We start from the raw sequence: 16,466 nt of genomic DNA, 5'->3' as shown, positions 1-16,466 counted from the left end.
TTGTCCTAGCGTCAGTGTTTGACATTAGCAGCTACTATAGCCAATTGTCCTAGCATCAATGTTTGACATTAGCAGTTACTATAACAAGTTGACCTAGCATCAATGTTTGACATTAGCAGTTACTATAACAAGTTGACCTAGCATCAATGTTTGACATTAGCAGCTACTATAACCAGTTGTCCTTGCATCAATGCTTGACATTAGCAGCTACTATGACCAGTTGTCCTAGCATCAATGTTTGACATTGGCAGCTACTATAACCAGTTGTAATAGCATCAATGCTTGACATTAGCAGCTGCTACAAGCAGTTGTCCTAGCGTCAGTGTTTTACATTAGCAGCTACTATCACCAACTGTCCTAGCATCAATGCAGCTACTATATCCAGTTGTCTTAACATCAATGTTTGACATTAGCAGCTATTATAACCAATTGTCCTAGCATCCATGCAGCTACTATATCCAGTTGTCCTAGCATCAGTGTTTGACATTAGCAGCTACTATAACCAATTGTCCTAGCATCAATGTTTGACATTAGCAGCTACTATATCCAGTTGCCATGGCATTGGTATTTCACATTAGTGGCTCCAGTAACCATTTTGCAGCTTCCGCGGCTACTTTAGCCGCTAAATTAGCAACCTAAAAACAGCTGCCACAGTAGGAATGATTTTAGCAAGTACTCAAAATGTTACTTCTGCATGGACTAGCCGCAGCAGTTCCTGTGTGTGTATGTGTGTGTGTGTGTGTGTGTGTATTCCTGTTGTTGGATCTCTGTGAGGACCAGGATACAGGTCAAACAGGTATAGACAAGTGGAGCCTCTCCTATGCAAACCAGGCAAGTCCGGCAAAGTTGTCACCTTTGACCTCAGGGCAGGGAAAAGAAAGATAAAAACGAGTGTGTGTGAAGGGGGTTGAGAAGAACAAGTTTATACAAGTCATCATCTACAGTATGCATAGCCCTGGGGCACACACACACACATGCAGTATCTAGTTCAGTTGCTGAATACAGGAAACAGGAAGTAGAAACTCAAACCAAACTCTCGTTTGCTCAGTGTTCAATCTTTCAGTTCTGCTTCAGTGTGACTCTAAGACGTCAGTATACTGTTGTATAATATCTTATTTTACTGTATGATATTAACCTGACTTTTACTAGTCTTCAAATTAAAGTCACAAAAAAAAAAAAAAAAAAAGTCTGATGTCATCACAGACATCAGTGTGATTCATGCCATCATAGACCTTTCCACGTGGACGTGATTTAAATGTCGACATGGATTCAGCGAGTCGTGCTGTGAGTCCGCAGGTTCTGAATAGAGGCCGGGGACGTGAAGAGTCTGAAGAAACAAAATGGCGGCGGAGAGCTCGTGAGCCACTACGTTTCCATTTATGGTGTTTAGAGCAGAGCACGAACACACACACACACACACACACACACAGTAACCTCATTCTCTGAGTCAAGACGGAAGAAGTTAAGGCGAGCGATTTAAGAGGAAGTGGTGCCACTTTGTCACATTTTACTGCAGTTTCATGAATATCGTGTGTGTGTGTGTGTGTGTGTGTGTGCACTGCAATCACACACGTGCAAAAACAAGTGATCACAAGCGCACTTTCAGATACCCGATAAATCAGAAACTTAAAAGCAGCCAAGCCCATTTCCTGTCAGCACCACTGACTTCCTATAGAGACGATTACACTTGTTTCTCACACATTATGCACACACACCTACGTCCTTTTAAGGACATTGCGTTGACTTCCATTCATTCGGACGGCCTACCCAAGGCCTCGTCTCTAACCTTAAACTGAACCAAATTTCAAATCTTAGCCCTAAACTCAGAAAAACTTGGTCCTAAACCAGTTCCTCATCTCTGAGGAACTGGTTAGTGACTCGATCAGTGTTTACACAAGAGCATGTGGACATTTTATATCTTTATATCCTCTTACCCTTACCTTAACCATCACAACTAAGTGCCTAACCTTAACCCTTAACCGAACAATAATTCTAATCTTTGACCTAAGCCTAAATCTCTCATTAAGAAATGAGGTTCTGCCTCATTAGGACCAGGTTTTGGTCTCCACGAGGACCACTGGTCCTGACAAGGTCAGTGTGTATGACAGAAGAGACCACACACACATTCTTGCGTATCAGTCTTACCAAGGACACTTAAGCATAGCGGATCCCCGAGCCCCTTACCTTAACCTAAATCCAATTCTAACCCTAACCCTTAAAACAGCTAATGCCCTTAAAGTTGTGAGGACGAGACAGAAAGAGTTTCTAGGTTGTTTTTTTTGACCTCACAAAGATAGACACACACACACACACTTGTTTTCATATCTTAGCGAGGACACATCATAGACCTAATGTATTCCCTATCGACCTAGCCCCATAAGTAAATGTCTAACCGAAACCCAATTCTACAAGGCCAAAACATCTCCGCAAAGATAGTTGTGTTTTTTTTTTGTTTTTTTTTGGACCTCACAAAGCTACAAATACAAGTACACATTTAATTGTTGCCCCATCATCAGTGAAGCTGATATTTAAACGTTTCCTTAATCGCTAACACATATAGCAGTGGTTTTATGACGTAATATGATCATTTTCAAACTTACACATATATTGTTGTTTAGTTTTTAAACTTTCTGTTTCTTATTTATTAATTTTTTTTTTTTTTTTGTATCACTTATAAAGAACCTGGGCAGCAGCTCAGCTGCTTCCCCTGCTGGACAAACGCTACCACTTCACGAGGCTCAAATCAAACCAGTTTGTTGACTTTGTTGAACAAATTTAAATAACACAAATGCACCTGTCTGCCTGTCAGCAATGTCAAATAGCCTCTCGGCTAAAATCCAACACATTTAAACAACATATACTGTACATTATGTAAATATAGGACAATTTACAACAAAAAATAGTAAAAAAACTTGTTAAACTTGTTTGACAAATTAAAATTGACACAAAGTCCATGCGATATGTCAAAAATCCAACACAAAAATCCCTTTAAAAAAAAAAAAGAGTTCCACAAAAACCAGCTCTTAGAACGTACGTTTAATTCACATAATTATAAAAAATAAATAAATAAAAACTACAATGAATAGATTAGTTTGATTCATTTTTCCGTTAGTTAGCTATTTGAGAAATTTGAATAGTTCAATGACACAGTTTGACCGTCGATGCCAAATAGGCCCCGAGCTCCCTCGCTTTTACGCGAACTTCCTGCGACACATATTCGGCACAGTCTGTCCAAAATTCCGATGTACACGGAGAATTCCGGAGGACGGGTTTCACATTTACGTCCCCAAAAAATAAATAAATTAAAGAATAAAAACAAACAAACAAAAAAAAAAACACTTTCTGGGGACACGGTGAAGAGTTCGGGAAGTTTTATTCACAGACACAGATCGTAACATGTGGACTGTTAAGTTGTCCTGTAAGCTTCCTGAAGCGGTGTGGTTTCTACAAATAAGACTTTATTTTACTTATTGATGATAGAAAACATCTATTGATAACTTTTAAGTATTTATTTTATTCACATTCTTTTCTTTACAAAAAGAAGTTAACTTAAAATAGTGTGTGTGTGTGTGTGTGTGTAACTCCACTCCTATACACTCCAGTTTCATCACTGTATTTCGTTGAGCTTCATTGTATTGTGACAGTGTGTGTGTGTGTGTAAGTGCATTTGTGTCAGCGTTCCAGGACGTGGCTCTTGTACAGTCGGTTCATCTGCTCCAGGAAGATGAAGGTGAGCACGGTGTGCGGACCGAGGCGAGCGTAGTACGGTGTGAAACCTTTCCACAGCGAGAAGAAACCTTCTTTGCCAATGACTCGCACCAGCACCTCCTAGTGGACGCACAGAGACGCGTGACACGTGAGCGGAATGCCGAATGTTACAAGAAATAAATGCTGTTGTTGTTTTACGAACGACAGCAAATTGAACACTGTTAAAAAAAATAAAACATATACTTTTGTACATCCAGTTATGAGGTTACTTAACAATTTAGCATTTTTTTGCGGATCACTCTAAAGGAGGAAAAACAATTGTTGAAAACTTCTAATAAAAACATTCCAAATTGTGACTGATCAGTGACCAATACTGTAAGAGATAGAAGGGAAGTTTACACTGTAAAAAAACACAATGTTTAATGGCTGGAAAACTCACCAAACCGTTCTTATACTCGGGCTTCCCGTCAATCATCCTCATGTTCTGAATCCTGACGGAAAAAAAACAACAAAAAGAACACAGTTACGAAAAGCGACGACATCATCACCAACGATGTCACTAAAGTCAATAATGTCACTCACGCAAATGCCAACAATGTTATGAACATCAACAATGTCAGCATCATTCACGTCACTTAAGTCAACAACGTCATCAGAAGGGCTGGGTCCAAAAACCCATAACAGATCTTTTAATACAGACCTTTTACTGCGGCGTGAAGGCTTTACTATTATTAATATACATTTTCAGAATTCTACCGTCTTTGGACAGCTGTTGACATTTATTTTGTTGTATTTAGTTGTAGTATGTATTTTGTTCAGTCACGAAATGAAACGATTCAGGAAATTGGTGGCGATACCCAGCCCTAGTCATCAGAGGTCAACAACCTTTACTAACGTCAACAACGTCAACTCGAGACACTCTTGTTCTTGTTCGTCTCACCTGGTCTTCACGATGTCGACGGGCATCGACGCTGCCGTGGTAACGAGGCCGCTTATCATGCTAGCACAGAAATGACACAGTATATCGTCTCCGAAGTAACCTGGAAAACACACACACACACATTACTAGAGCTGCAACTAACAATTAATTTCATAATCGATTAATCTGTCGATTATTTTCTCGATTAAACGATTAATCGTTTGGAATATCAGAAAACCTTAACAAATGTTGATCGGTGAAATGTTCTCAAGTGTCTTGTTTTGTCCACAAACCAAAATGATTGACTTTTAATGATTTATTTGTTATCCAGAGCAAAGAATTGAAGAAAATATATATATATTTTTTTTAAGAAGCTTTAACAATCGGAAATCTTGTCTTAATCATGAAAAAAAGCATCAAACCGATTATTCGATTGTCAAAATAGTTGCCGATTAATTTCGTATTCGATTAAGCGACTAATCGTTTCAGCTCTACATATTACATTTGAGCTCTGAGTGTGTGCGTGAGTGTGTGTGTACCTGAGTCTAGCAGCGCCTGTTTGGACTGAGAGTACGACGCCAGCTGAGCAGCGTTCACCACGACCGCTCGAGCCATGGTGGGGATACAACCCTGAAACACAAAGGTCAAAGTTTACGTTGGAATTTTGGCGTTGGCCCCGCCCCCTGTAGAGGAACGCCGACTCAGCTGAAGTCCTCACCCTCCACATCGTGGTCACACCCTCTTCCCTGGTGATGCGAGCGAGGGCGTTGAACACGTTGCTGTAGCCCCGCCTCTGGTCTGCGGGGAGACTGCGGACAAAGACAGCGACACCGTTAAACACCGGGACAATGTTGGGGGGGAGACACATGTGGACGTCGCCTCACCGTCCATCAGCCGTCATCCTGATGAGCGCCACCTCCGCCGGCGTCCCCACAAACGCTCCTGTGGCTCCCGCCGTCATACCGATCAGAGCCTGCGGGGGGGAGACGTGTCCCGTTGGTTCACTCAAAAAAAAAAACGTTCCCAGAGAAGGGTGAACATGTTTGCACGGTAACAAACCTTGAGCAAGAAGTTCGGCGGCCGTCCGTCGGCACTCGTCATCTTCTCAAACAAGATGGTGTAGATTCCTAAACGGGTTGTCGTGTACGTCGCCTGACGCAGCAGACCTGCCGACAGACTGACACACACACACACACGTTAACTTCTTTACACTGTAAAACACTCACTGTAACTACACAATAAAACATAACGTTGACACGAAATAAATGATACCTACACTGTAAAACAAATTCTGTAACTACACTGTGAAACATTTTTCATCTTCACACTAAAGATATTACACACACACTGTAAAAAAAAGTGTTAAACTTTCATGATTATAGTGTGAAGAATAAAAAAAAAATTTTAAGTTAGCGCAAGTAAGTAATTAGTCCTACGCTGTAATTAAAATGTTTATTACCTTAAAGTAATTAGACCTAAAAACATATTTACATTAAAATATTTATTGCAACTACACTGTAAACCATGGTGCTACTGACTGACGAGTGATGGACACATATATTGATAAAGTGATTGATGGACAAAGTGATTGACAGATACCCGGTGTAGATGCCTCCCACGCCCTCGTTCCTCAGGATGGAGAAGAGCGCGTGGAAACTGGTCTTGTACTCCCGCGCCGTCGTCCCCTGACCACTGAGCTGCATCCTGTTCTTCACCAAGTCCAAGGGCTGGACGAAGACCGTCGCACCCATCCTGAGAGGGGCAGACATGAGTCAGACGCTCTAATCCAGGGAGTCAGGAGAACCTTTGGTCTGATCTCATCCCACACCATGATATCTACTTTCCCAGAATGCACTTCAGTTGCTCCATAAACCCCATTGACAATGATGTAACACACATGTTTAAAATGACATGACCACTTGACCACGTTGTTTTACCTGCTTGACACACATGCACTGATGTTAAAGGAATAGTTACGTTTTTTTTTTTGGTAAGTGTAATTTGGTTGTGCGGACACAAAATCCGAGCTGGCTGTGGTGCGAGTCCAGCCTGAGATGCACAGACTCACTGGAACACTGGAAACTCAAGTGCGAGTCTCTGGGAATGCCCGCTTACTCTCACACACCAAATTCCATAGAGAAAATCAGTGATTTTTACATCACATTAAACAGAAGTTGTCGAACCACTGCTGCCTCCGTTACCTCGTTCAAATGTGTCATTTTGTGACTTAAGTGTTTGAAATCCTTTGTTCAGATTAACCTCAGTGACACAACGTTGCCAAACAGGGCAGCGGGAGACCAGCAACGTCCCATGTCCCAGTGAGATAAAATTGAAGATTTTCTCTATGGACTTTGGTATGGAGGGCGTAGGTGGTCCACAAAGTGACGCAAACTTCCATTTTGTATTGTAAAAGTCTGTCCAACAGTCAGATAATGCACAGAAAATACACACTCCCCTTTCTGCTCGCTAATATTACGCAGTTCCAGTTCACTGGCCTTAATTTCACTAAGTTTTTGTTGTCGTTTGTTTTTTGCTTTTCCACGTTCCTTTTTTCAGTACCTGCTCTGGCGAGGTTCCAAGCGAGCTGAGTGATACTAAAATGTGACGTCGACAGAATCAAAGCGAACAATGCTAAACTGTAAATCAAATAAAAAGACTTCAAAATCTTTAAAACATGCCTTAATTTCCAAAATTTAGCAAAGAAAATCTCAACATTTAACAAGAGGAGTTCTGGCAATCTTGAGCCAAATCACACCTTTTTAGCTTTTTAATGATTCTAATGATTCTAAAAATTCAGTACACCGAAATCAACTGCTTTGACTGTCATGCTGAATGAAAACTAGGGGTGTCACGATTCTCGATTACGATAATGTAATTCGATTATCTACATGGTGTCATGGGTGATATAAAGTCCATGATTTCTTTGCAATGTACCACGCTAAGACCTTGTTGTTAAAATTTTAATTATTTATTAACAATACGAATGCAACAATAACCAGTAATGCTTAACCCTACAAACACGTCTATAGCGCTAGTGATCACTTTAGTTGAGTTGAATTTCGAGGGAGTTTTTGCTCCAAATGAGTACAGAAGAGTTGTCTGTGTTAATGTCAAGCTGGGCCGAGTCGTGCTAGAACTGTGTAGTGGAAACCTCGCCATAACCTCAAAAAAAAAAAAACTGAACTGTCCCTTTAATGCCATCAACTCACAGGACTGAGTTATGTCAGAATGGGTTGAAAACGGGTTACAACAGGTTAAACGGTTTAGCTGATGCTGTAGGGGGTTCGCATGTGACGTCACAACGCCGCCGCCGCGGGGCGTTAGCATTAGCAGCGAACAGGGGGGCGTAGGGGGGGTGTCACGGTCATTGTGACAATAATTCGTATTTCGCAGTGTGTTGTTCGTTAGCCCCTCTGTTAGCCACTAGCTGTCCCACCGGTGACATTAGCGCGTTAGCATGACAGCTAACAACCGCAGCAGCACATACCCGGCCAAGCCGCCGAACAGGAACTTGATGGCCTTCGGTGACGTCTTGGCCTTTCCTTCTGCCATGTTTCACTCGGGTCCGTTGAGTCTCGGTTATGAATCCCGCTGCGTGTGTGTGTGTGTGTGGCTCTGGAGCCGGGCGGTGCAGCTGCTCTAACCGGGTCGGGGATAGCAGGCAAGGTGACTCTCTGCAGCTGGCACGTCCGGAGATACGCAGCCCAGCCGACCAATCGCGAGTCGAGTACGAGGATCCACGAACACAGCCGATCTGCGTGTGATGCCTTCAGGGTCCCTGCAGTAGCTCGGACATCCCAAACTCTTAACCACCAAATAATAATCAGATTAATCAGTTAAACATGTGATCAAAGTAGTTTATAATCAATGGTTTATTTTACATTTACATTCCATTCATATTTAATTCCATTCCATACATTTTAAGCCTGCTTGCCTTATTTACAAAGTTTTAAAGGCAAGATTGTGATTTATGCATACATATATTGAATTGAATTGAATTGAATATACTTTATTAATCCCTTGCGGGAAATTCTTTCGTCACAGCGCTCCAGTGTACAAAGGTAACGAATGTTATAGCAGAAACGAATCTTATAGCAGCAATTTTGAAAATTACAAAGTCAAAAACTATAAGAATAATACAGATATACACATATCTTATATATATCGTATCTTATTAAAAAAATAATGCTAACTGGTGAAGTCAGTGAGCATATGATTTCTGTCTTACTGATGTCATCTGATTCTGGCATTTACATGTGGGGCTTTTATTTTGACAAATTATGACAAATTAACAGACGTCAAATCCTCACAATTCAGCCGTTCACGGCAGCAGAGTGGCCACATGGCCGACTTCATCAACATTGGATGTTGGAACTGGGCGCGATGTCACCTGCGAGTCCCAAGAAGTTGGGGGGAATAAAAAAAATACATGGACACAAACTTGTCTCACGCTAGCCATTGTTAGCAACACCACATGATAAAAACAGCTCTTCACGGTGTTTTGTAACACAAACAGCAAAGCAACATGTCGATTTACCGTGAAGCAAATATGATAGAAGTGCGATTGACAGTGCAAGTAGGAATCCTATGTTGGGGTAGGTGAGGTCGCCCCCTCAACTCGGAGATAGCAACTTCTGACTTCAACAGGAACACACCATGATTTACACCTGGAAACAGGAATCAGGACACGCCCACTGTCCCGACATCATACGCAGCTAATCCCTTCTCTGCTTGGTTGGTTGAGTCTGTTGCCATGGAGACCGACCGGTTACCTCCTGCAGACAGAAGAGTGTTGATGATATCAATAACCAACATGTTTACAGTTAGATGGCAGCAGGGAACCCCTGCTGTGTGTTACCTCTTGCTCTGTGTTGATACAGCAACACAAGGAGGGCGGTGGAGATGCAGTATGGACAGAACACCACCAGGTGGCAGATTAATCTGAGCACGAGCTGCATGTGTGTGGAGTCAGGGGGCAGCGGCCTGGCTGTAGGTTCACCTGTGTGTTAAAATAGCACACTGATGGTTAGAGATGTTTCCAGGTTTCCCCAGGACTCTCCTAGAATCTGTAGACTAGTTCCCATGGACTCACCTGGACTGTTTCCTGTGACCCTGATCCAGCTGGACGGAGACTCGCCCATGCCGCTGATGTCACACCTGTAGGTGCCTTCGTTGGACTTGGAGACACGTTGGATGGTCATGTGACGTGTCAGCTCAGTCCCGACGAGGAAGCCATCTTTGTAGAAGGCGGCGGGGAGGTCTGAGGGCGGGGCTTTGGTTTTGCAGGTCAAAGTGACATTTTGTCCCTCTGTCACAGGGAGGGCGGGGCTCTGCAGGATCACCAGTGCATCTGGTCGAAGAAAACACATGACAAGTTTCATCCAATAAGTAACAATAACAATCTGCACACTGAGTGATGTCACACGCTGAGTCATGTTACATACTGAGTCATGTCACACGCTGAGGCATGTTACATGCTGAGTCATGTTACATACTGAGTGATGTCACAAACTAAGTCATGTTACATACTGAGTGATGTCACAAACTGAGTCATGTCACATGCTTAGTGATGTCACATGCTGAGTCATGTTACATTCAGAGTGATGTCACATGCTGAGTCATGTCACAAACTGTGTGATGTCACATGCTTTGTGATGTCACAAACTGTGTGATGAGGTCTGATCTGACCTGTCACAGTGATGTTGATGACATCACCGGCTACTTCGTCTCTGGACTCGCACCAGTAAACGCCGCTGTCCAATGGGACAGTGAAGCTGAAGACACAGAAGGAGGCATGCGCTTGTCCCCAGTGGTCACACGGCGTCCTCACGTCCAGGCTCGTGTTCCTCCTCAGCGTCTGTCCGGAGGGGGCGCCGTTGTCCCAGCAGCTCAGAGACACGGGCGTCCCGCTGAAGAACTGGGAGCTGACAGGACGCACAGAGAGATGAGCTGCGGGGGCGGAGCCAATGACAGATTATTGATTAGGCTCTTCTGGAGTCACATGATCAAACAGTGACTCATCATTTCCTGTCTTTCACGGCCTCACATGACGCTTAACCAATAAAGTTTTATTTGAGATCCAGTGTGGGGTGTGGGGGGGGGGGGGGGATTGAAAATCAAACCGACCTGCAGAGGGTCTACAGCAGAGCGCCACACTCAGGCCTGACAGGAAGTGGCACGTTACACACACACACACACGCACAGAAAGATATTCAACTTTGTGTTAATAAATAATTAGCAACCTTATATTTACACTGTCAATTAAAAAAAACTGATCAATAACAAATTAGCAACAAATCAACAACTGATAATCAATCATAAATGAAATGTTTATGTCTTTACCAATGATTAAAACACAGACCTGAAAACACTTAAAATGTCAATAGATATCAGGAAAGTTCAAAGTAAAATAAACATTAAACGTTGATGTTGACGTTAAATTAAGATTATATATATATATAAAAAAAACTTACAGAGTAGTAACGGAAGACGCGACCGTTCCATGTTGTTCGATGAAGTGAAACCACACGCGCACGCACACGCGCGCACACCTTCCCCTCAGTAGCAGGTGGTACATTCTTTGAACTCACTGCAGTCACGTCGTTCGTGTTTGTTGTTTTGTTGACGTTTACCTTGTTTTTAAAATAAAATCTATGGTTTTGATCGTAGTTTATGTGTTAACTATCTGTTGAGTTTCAACTGTTGTTTGTTTTGTTGCTTCTTTGATTCACTCCGGCAGAAACTTGGCCCTTAGCAACAGTAACCAAGAGGAGGCGGGGCTTGACGAAGTCTCGGTCCATCCGCTAACATCACGAGAATAGAGGCGGAAACAATCCAGGAGGAGCAGAGAGAAGACATGAGGGACCAAGACCAGGACCAGGTCCAGGTTCAGGTCCAGACCCTGGTCAAAGAGGAGATTCACGATGAGCCGGTGTTCAACAACCATACTGGGATCAAGGAGGAAGAGCAGGATCCGGATTTTAACGTCCAGACCGAGATCAAGGACGAGAACGAAGACCCGGACTTTAGCGACGAGTTGGTGATCAAAGAGGAGAGCCGTGAGGACCCGGGTTTTCTCATCCAGACCGGGAACCAGGACGAGAACCAAGACCCAGACTTCAACGAGCAGTTCGTGATCAAAGACGAGAACCAGGAGGACACGGATTTTAACGCCCAGGACCACTTCAACATTGTGATCAAGGAGGAGGAGGAACACCAGGAGCCGGATTTCACCGAGCAGGGATGGAGCCAGGAGCAAAGCCAGGACCAGGATCAGGGGCAGCAGAGCCCCGAACCCGCGGGTCCCGCCGGTCCTCAGGTCAGTCAGTGCTCGGGAACTGGAGCTACGATACGGGTTTGACCGGTTCGATTCTGTGACGTCACATGTTGTGTCCTTTGTTTGCGGATCTGTTTTTAAAGATTTTGGTCAGTTTTAAGTGAAAAAAGAAGCAACAATGTGATGACGTCATATTATTATTATTATTATTATAATAAAATAAGTGGTGGTTTTAAATCTGAATGTCGATAATGAGAAACAAGAATAAAACACGGCAAAACATCTGCGCCACCAGCTGGAGAGAGGGGTTGTTATAGTTAAGCAGACATTAGGGAATTAGTAAATAATTAACTGATGCTTACATCAAATTGTGGTTGATTTGTCGAGACATGTAATCCAACATGTTTATAGCTGCAGTAGCTACGACACCACTATACGATAATATCACGATGTTTAAGTCACAATACATATGATAATATCACAATGTTTAAGTCACAATGTGATAATATCACGATGTTTAAGTCACGATACATACGATAATATCACGATGTTTAAGTCACAATGTGATAATATCACGATGTTTAATTCACAATACATACGATAATATCACAATGTTTAATTCACGATGTGATATTATCACGATGTTTAAGTCACAATGCAATATTATCACAATGTTTAAGTCACGATACATACGATAATATCACAATGTTTAAGTCACGATACATACGATACTATCACGATGTTTAAGTCACAATGTGATATTATCATGACGTTTAAGTCACAATGCAATATTATCACAATGTTTAAGTCACGATACATACGATAATATCACAATGTTTAAGTCACGATACATACGATACTATCACGATGTTTAAGTCACAATGTGATATTATCATGACGTTTAAGTCACTGTACAATGTTATCACAATGCTGTGGGCAGATACTCAGATACTCAAACTCATACCGCCACCCGATGGCGCAGGGGAATAGGACGCATTTCTACCAAAGAAGAAGAGAACGATGCTACAGCTCCCTTGTACACATCTGGTTTGAGCGGCTCATCAGCCGAAAGGCCCGTCGAGCAGGGGAAGCCTGCGCGTTGAGGTTCGCAACCCGTGTCACTTGCGTGGTGCACTTTGACACGGAAGTATACCAGGGCCTTTAGGGTTAACGTAACTTTTTTGAAAGGGGCATATAAGGGTTAAGATTGTGAAACGTGCACAACAATAGACCCTTACATTGTATACAAACATTCCAAGCCTAGCGAGAATGTTCGCGCAGTTTGAGGGTCAGAAAACAGGGTAAACGGGTAAGCGAAGAGCATGTATGTCCACGGTCCTCCACCGAATAATTCTGAATATGTTCTTTCGTTGTCGATTAAGGGCCGCAAACAATACCTAAATAAATTAGCACTAGCCGACGGCAATAGTCTGCCTGACCCAGCTTCCATAAAAGATTGGGTAGACGATATTAGCAAGCGGCCAGATATCCAGTGGCCAGCTATTCACTCTTGGCTTATAGATACACCTAGCCCGTCTATGCGCACACAAGTCACTTGATGCCTATAATTAAGTCGTGTCTGGACATGTTCAAAAGATCCTCTACAATGACTTAGGGAAAGGTTTTTGTGCACCGAAAGCAGAAGTCCTGCCGAGCCAGCGTCAAGGAAAGAAGACGACGATGTACAAGGCGTGGGTCATATACAACAAGGAGAAGTGCTACACGCACACAGCTAACTGCACCAGCATGGCAGGGTAAGTTTATTCCATTTGCCATTTTTAACGTCGATTTCACTTGCTCTCTCGCTGTTCAACATAGCATAGCATAGCATATCACCTGTTAACTTAGCCTACTTAGCTTAATCCTCTCTGCTCCAACTCCTTGTCCGCGATCGCAGATATATGGAAACATCTGAGGATGACGCTTAGCTGACTGGCCTCTTTGGCAAGTATGTCACTTTTCAAAAAAAAATGATGATACCATCAATCTAAAGATAATTTTGTGGATTTACACAACCCCCCTCCCCCCTTTGGACATTATGTCAGACGAGGAAAGAAGCTCTTATGGAGACGCAAGTTATACACTGTGTATGGTAATGTGTGATCATGCCTGCAATTCTCAACATTATGGAAATGTGTTTATCTACGCTGTACTAGAACGTGGGTGAAATGTACTGACATATTTGTCGATCTCCTACAGCGCTGACGGACGATGACATCCTGGAGTTGCGGAGTATTGCCCCTCGTGCTGCAGTCCTGACCAGTTTTTGAAAACGGCGACGCGGACGCTGCGTCGTCCGGCAGTGATACGGAGGGATAGACACGTCTACATGAGCCCTTGGCTGCTTTGTTTGACGAAACACTTGGGGATCAGTCACCACATCAAACATTTCACAGACTTTAAAAACTGAATTACAGCCTCATCGGCGTGAGTGGCTGGAATTTGTCACACAACAGCAGTCAACTGGCAGACCTACAGAGCTGGCAGGATTACAAGTACCGGGTTTCACCATGTGGCTACAGCCGAACATGTCCGCGACACAGCACAACCAAATACAGCTAAATGTCCCAGCTGTTCTCTGGGGTAAGCCCATGGAGGAGACAACAAGGCATGCCTAGACAGATCTTATGGTCAAAAGCCATAAAGACTGTAAGGTCAGTTCTTGTGGCTTAGTGGTCCGGCCCGCTGAGCCTCACCTCGGATCATCACCAGATGGCGCAGTGACACTGGTCGAAATAAAGTGTCTCTACAAATACCGTGATGCGCTTCAGGGAAGCACAGATGACAAGCGCTTTCGCCTCGACTGCCGTAGAAGACCAGATTTTGGAAAGATGATTAACTGCGTGAAATGTGTTGGTCATTTCCATTATGACTGCGCATAAATAAGAAGGAGGTCAGCAAATTGGTTGTGTAAAAACTGTATTTCATGATTGATGATATTTCATATACATGAAAATTGTGAAATAATAAATCAGTCATTTCAAGTCAATGACTTCACTTCTTTGGTACCTGTTCCTTTAGGACCAACACTTTTACAGAGGTTAGTTAGTGCAGCACACACAGTCACTGCTTCATCTAGCACAGGGGTGTCAAACTCAAATGACCTGGGGGCCAATGAGCATCTAGTTTGGTCAAGCGGGGGCTGAAAAAGTGGAAAAAACAACTATTTAGTAGCCAGTGGTCAATATTCATTATGATATTAGACAGACTTGCAAAGTAAAATTGCTTGTTTTGATATAAAATGATTCACAATAAATACATATTTATGATGCACAAAATTTAGTGAAAGGGTTGCACCATAAGCAGCTCATCACGTACTAAAACAACTACGCTACAAGTAGGCATTTTATGTGTTGGACTGTTGACTTGGTAGTTAACGGTGCGAGTATGTGCTTTCTAACCCCAAACTGTGCGCGCATATTTCTGTGACGTCGCTCTCGAGAGGTTCTAAAAAACTCTTTTCCCTCTCTTTTTGTTGCTATAGAAACGGAGATACACAAAGGCACATCGGAGCCCAGACGCGACTCCGAAGAGGTTCCGCTGTGACCAGTGTGGGAACACGTTTTCCACTGCATCCAACCTGAAACTGCACAACCGCATCCACACTGGAGAGAAACCCTACAGCTGCGACCAGTGCGGGAAGAAGTTCCGGGACACGTTCCGATTGAAGACGCACCAGCGCATCCACACCGGAGAGAAACCGTTCGGCTGCGACCACTGCGGCGCGACGTTCAGACGCTCGTGCTCGCTGCAGATCCACCAGCGCGTCCACACCGGAGAGAAACCGTACAGCTGCGAAGAGTGCGGCAAACTGTTCACGGACTCGTTCAGGCTGAAGACGCACCGGCGCATTCACACCGGGGAGCGACCGTACAGCTGCGAGCAGTGCGGCTCCGCCTTCAGCCGCTCCTGTTACCTGCAGGTCCACCAGCGCATCCACACGGGGGAGAAACCGTACAACTGCGAGCACTGCGGGAAAGCCTTCTCCACCTCCAGCAAGCTGACCGTGCACCACCGCATCCACACCGGAGAGAGACCGTACAGCTGCGAGCAGTGCGGGAAAGCGTTCGCGATCCCCAGCAGCTTGAAGAGCCACCAGCGCATTCACACCGGGGAGAAGCCGTACGTGTGCGGCCAGTGCGGCAAAGGTTTCAGCAGGTCAAGTGTCCTAAAGGTCCATCAGCGTCTCCACAACATGTAGGACAAACCATCGGCACAGCTGAGGTCATGTGACTGTAAAACAGAAGGACAGATTTGAAACCAGGAACTTCTGTTCCCTCCCCTGTTCCCTGTTCAAGTCACGTAGTCAGCGCTGACTCCACGGTGAGCGCCCCCTGTGGCTTGATCCAGCCAAAGAAACATGCTGAATATAAACTGACTCTCCCACACCAAACCCCATAGAGAAATACAGTGATTTTAGCTCACGGTTGATGCAGGCGCTGCTGGTCTACTGCTGCCTCGTGTGGTCAGTTTGTGTCACTGAGGTCAATCTGAACAAAGAATATCAAATTAAGCAAACTATTTTAACAAAATAAGACATATGAACTTACCGATGGAGGCAGC

General features: G+C 43.7%; 3 protein-coding genes across 4 annotated transcripts in view; 1 reads left to right on the top strand and 2 right to left on the bottom strand.

The window, feature by feature from the left end:
• Positions 1-3,356: 3,356 nt before the first annotated feature.
• On the bottom strand, positions 3,357-8,334 carry slc25a11 (solute carrier family 25 member 11). Its single transcript, XM_058623690.1, has 9 exons — positions 8,115-8,334; positions 6,227-6,379; positions 5,687-5,804; positions 5,512-5,600; positions 5,346-5,436; positions 5,167-5,257; positions 4,649-4,748; positions 4,148-4,199; positions 3,357-3,828 (listed from the first exon to the last, which is right to left on the bottom strand). Exons 1-9 carry the CDS (start codon positions 8,177-8,179, stop codon positions 3,673-3,675), a joined length of 915 nt encoding a protein of 304 aa, XP_058479673.1. The 5' UTR covers positions 8,180-8,334; the 3' UTR covers positions 3,357-3,672.
• A 147-nt stretch (positions 8,335-8,481) lies between these two features.
• On the bottom strand, positions 8,482-11,450 carry LOC131455854 (Fc receptor-like B). 2 transcript variants are annotated; one of them, XM_058623695.1, is made up of 6 exons: positions 11,101-11,450; positions 10,754-10,789; positions 10,316-10,576; positions 9,720-9,977; positions 9,486-9,626; positions 8,482-9,402 (listed from the first exon to the last, which is right to left on the bottom strand). In XM_058623695.1, exons 1-6 carry the CDS (start codon positions 11,129-11,131, stop codon positions 9,308-9,310), a joined length of 822 nt encoding a protein of 273 aa, XP_058479678.1. In that variant the 5' UTR covers positions 11,132-11,450; the 3' UTR covers positions 8,482-9,307. The 2 variants fall into 2 exon arrangements, with proteins under 2 accessions (XP_058479678.1, XP_058479679.1); XM_058623696.1 differs by lacking the exon at positions 10,754-10,789.
• The window catches only part of LOC131455845 (zinc finger protein 239-like), a 5,572-nt gene continuing 552 nt past the window's right edge, over positions 11,447-16,466 (top strand). The window contains exons 1-2 of the mRNA XM_058623682.1: positions 11,447-11,945; positions 15,388-16,466. The exon at positions 15,388-16,466 is cut by the window's right edge and continues 552 nt beyond it. Coding sequence (XP_058479665.1) covers positions 11,484-11,945; positions 15,388-16,104 — 1,179 coding nt within the window. The 5' untranslated portion in view covers positions 11,447-11,483 and the 3' untranslated portion in view covers positions 16,105-16,466. The remainder of the gene's footprint in view (positions 11,946-15,387) is intronic.

This window comes from Solea solea, chromosome 3 (genome assembly GCF_958295425.1).
Source record: "Solea solea chromosome 3, fSolSol10.1, whole genome shotgun sequence".
In the NCBI taxonomy this organism is placed as follows: domain Eukaryota; kingdom Metazoa; phylum Chordata; class Actinopteri; order Pleuronectiformes; family Soleidae; genus Solea; species Solea solea.
The sequence above is the reverse complement of the archived record's forward strand: the minus strand, read 5'-3'. Positions and strand labels throughout refer to the sequence as shown.

Bases quoted from the DNA above. Each gene is read 5' to 3' on its own strand.
- LOC131455854 (XM_058623695.1), bottom strand. From the start codon at position 11,131: ATGGAACGGTCGCGTCTTCCGTTACTACTCT. The intron at 10,577-10,753 runs GTCGGTTTGATT...CCGCCCCCGCAG, and splicing joins CTGCTGTAGACCCTCTGCAG to CTCATCTCTCTGTGCGTCCT. The intron at 9,978-10,315 runs GTCAGATCAGAC...TTCTTCGACCAG, and splicing joins CATCAACATCACTGTGACAG to ATGCACTGGTGATCCTGCAG.
- slc25a11 (XM_058623690.1), bottom strand. From the start codon at position 8,179: ATGGCAGAAGGAAAGGCCAAGACGTCACCGAAGGCCATCAAGTTCCTG. The intron at 6,380-8,114 runs GTATGTGCTGCT...TGCCCCTCTCAG, and splicing joins CTGTTCGGCGGCTTGGCCGG to GATGGGTGCGACGGTCTTCG. The intron at 3,829-4,147 runs GTGAGTTTTCCA...TGCGTCCACTAG, and splicing joins CCGAGTATAAGAACGGTTTG to GAGGTGCTGGTGCGAGTCAT.